This window comes from Physeter macrocephalus, chromosome 14 (genome assembly GCF_002837175.3).
Source record: "Physeter macrocephalus isolate SW-GA chromosome 14, ASM283717v5, whole genome shotgun sequence".
Classification (NCBI taxonomy): domain Eukaryota; kingdom Metazoa; phylum Chordata; class Mammalia; order Artiodactyla; family Physeteridae; genus Physeter; species Physeter macrocephalus.
Genome location: NC_041227.1, coordinates 55,282,639 through 55,285,341, shown reverse-complemented (window position 1 = coordinate 55,285,341; position 2,703 = coordinate 55,282,639). Strand labels below are relative to the sequence as shown.

At 47.5% G+C, this 2,703-nt stretch overlaps 1 protein-coding gene across 1 annotated transcript in view; it reads left to right on the top strand.

The window, feature by feature from the left end:
- The first annotated feature begins 351 nt into the window (after positions 1-351).
- The window catches only part of LOC129392709 (uncharacterized), a 126,515-nt gene continuing 124,163 nt past the window's right edge, over positions 352-2,703 (top strand). The window contains 1 exon segment of the mRNA XM_055089741.1: positions 352-396. Within this exon segment, the coding sequence (XP_054945716.1) occupies positions 352-396 (45 nt within the window).

The following is a 2,703-nucleotide window of genomic DNA, read 5'->3' as shown; positions in this document are numbered from 1 at the left end:
ACGCCTGCTTCTCCCCCCGACGCCTGCTACTCAGAGACCCACCAGCCACTGCGCAGGGGCCTCAGCTTTATATTAACCTGATTCCAACCTCCACCACCTCCAAACAGACACACCTGCCCAATATTCCGAAATTCACATCCGCTGCAAGGTAATAAGTGAACTCACATGAGGACTATAAACCATGCCCAAGCATTTATTTGTTCCTGCTTCCAGGGAATGGGCTCCATTAATCATGACCCAAGGAAGAAACCCTTCACCTTGGGTCAGTGAAGGTAAGAGAGTTACTCTAAACGTGGCATTCTCGGGCCAGCCAGGGAGGGAGGCGGCCCCCCTGACCCCCCTGTGAAAGGAATGCGGGGGCTTTCAAATGACTGTAGAGGTGGCTTCATCCCCATGGTAAGCCAAGTGTGCTGACACAGATGCTCACACCTAGCGGCAGACGGCAGGAAGGGGACCCAAGTGGCCAGTTCTTGTGGTTTAGTCTCCCTGCTTGGCTATTCTGATCCTGCTTATCAAACCTGGACACTACCTGGTCCTAACTGAGGCTCTTGGATGCCAAGCCTGTGTCTTGATGGGTTTCCTGGATCGCCCAGGAGCTTGCCTCTGATACCCCCAGAAAGCCAGCCCCTGGAATGTTCCAGCGTGTTCTGGCATGTTCCAGAGCCTTCTCTCTGATCTGCCCATGTCCCAGCACAGACGTTTAGAGCTGGAAGGATCAGCCTGCCTCTTTTTAGGGAAGAGAGGAACTCAGCCCGGGAAGTTGAAATGATATGCCTCGGCCATACAGCAGGTTGCACGTCACAGGCTCAGTCAGGTTCTTGATGGAACTGCTTTCAGTTCTTCTTGCTTCTCAAATTCAGCAAGCTCATACTGAATACTAACTCTCACCCAGCATTGTACCAGTTCCAAAGGCAATAGTACTGAGGTCCAGCCCTCAAATTCTACTCTTGCTTTTAAAATATTATTTAATTGTATGTTATGTTCTTATTATACTTGTTAATGGTTATGACCTCATTTAAAGGTCCAATTTACGCTGCATTCACAATTCACTCCACCCCCATCTTACCAACTGTCACAGTAAATTATACAAACTGGCACTTTTTTTTATTGAGGTGAAACTCATGTAACATAAAATTAACCATTGTAAAGTGGACAATTCAGTGGCATTTAGTACATTTCACGACGTGGTGCAACCACCTTCTCTATCTCATTCTGGAACATTCTCATGACTCCCAAAGGAGACCCCATGCCCATTAGGCAGTCACTGCCCATCTCCCCCCACCCGCGGCAACCACCAATCTGCTTTCTGTCTCTATGGAGTTATCTATTCTGGACATTTCATATCAATGGAATCATAGACTACACTGCCTTTGTATCTGGCTTCTTTCATCTAGCACCCTGTTGTCAAGGTTCATCTACGTGGTAGCAGGGATCCATGCTCCATTCTGTTTATGGAAATGGGCATATTTTACATGTTAACCACATGCTTGGTTAGTGAGGGACACCCCAACTCCCAAACACGGGAAATGTTGGCTTCAACCCATGTACTTAGCCCAGGGGTTCTCAATGGGGCCATTTTGTCCCCTGGGAACATTTAGCAATGTCTGGAGAATTTTTGGTTGTCCTGACTGAGGCATTGTGCTTGTGGTATCTGGTGAGTAGGCGCCAAGGATGCTGCTCGACATCCTCCAATGCACAGGACAGCCCCCATCCAAGAAAAGATCTGGACCAAGGTGCCAATAGTGCCAAGGTCGGGGCCCCTCCCCTGGCCTGACTTCAGTTCCTTCTCTCTGGCTGATCTGGCCCCAGGCCATGTGGGACAGCATTTCTCAAACTCACCTGCCTTTAGGAACCACCTAGGTGCTTTTATATAAAAATGCATATTCCTGGGTCCCCTCCCAGGCCTTCTGAATCCAAATCTCCTGGCAAAAGGCCCAGAAATCTATGTTTATCAAGCCCAAGGTGTATTTTAGGACAAGAAGGCCTCACTATGCTGTGGGTCACCCGGTAGCCCTGTGTAACTCACACTTATTCTGTGTCTCTGTTATTTTTATTTTGATTAATTTTTTTTTTTTGGGCCATACCACGCAGCACGTGGGATCTTAGTTCCCAGACCAGGGATCAAACCGGCGCCCCCTGCAGTAGAAGCGCTGAGTCTTAACCACTGGACTGCCAGGGAAGTCCTTCTTCATTATTTTATCTGTCAAACGGCAAAGATGTTTTTCTTTTCCATCTGGAAGAGTTCTTGGCAGGATTGGTGAAGACGATAGGAGATGAAATTCTTATTTAAATTCCCCAAGAGCAAGGGGGCTGTCTCCTTACACATTACACACCCAATAAACATTTATTGAAAGAAGGGAGGCACGATTGAGTCTATCACGTCAATGGTAGACCACGGCCTGCAACCTGGAGCCATGTGAGGACTTCCCTGGGCCCCTCCCTCCTTAAAAATATATTCAAAAGTGTATTTTAAGGCTGCGTTGATAGAAAGAGGAATATAATCCAGGTTGGATTCATTATTATATATTCATTATTATTTTATTCAGGCTTTTCCCTCCTCATTAAAAAAATTAAAAATCAAGCATTTCCCTGGGTCCCTAAAAATATCATGGGCCCCAGGTGCCCAGTGGGGAAATCAGCTCCGGGCTTTGTTGCAGCCTGGGAGATTCTGATCCAGTTGGTCTGGGGTGTGGCCAGATTGGG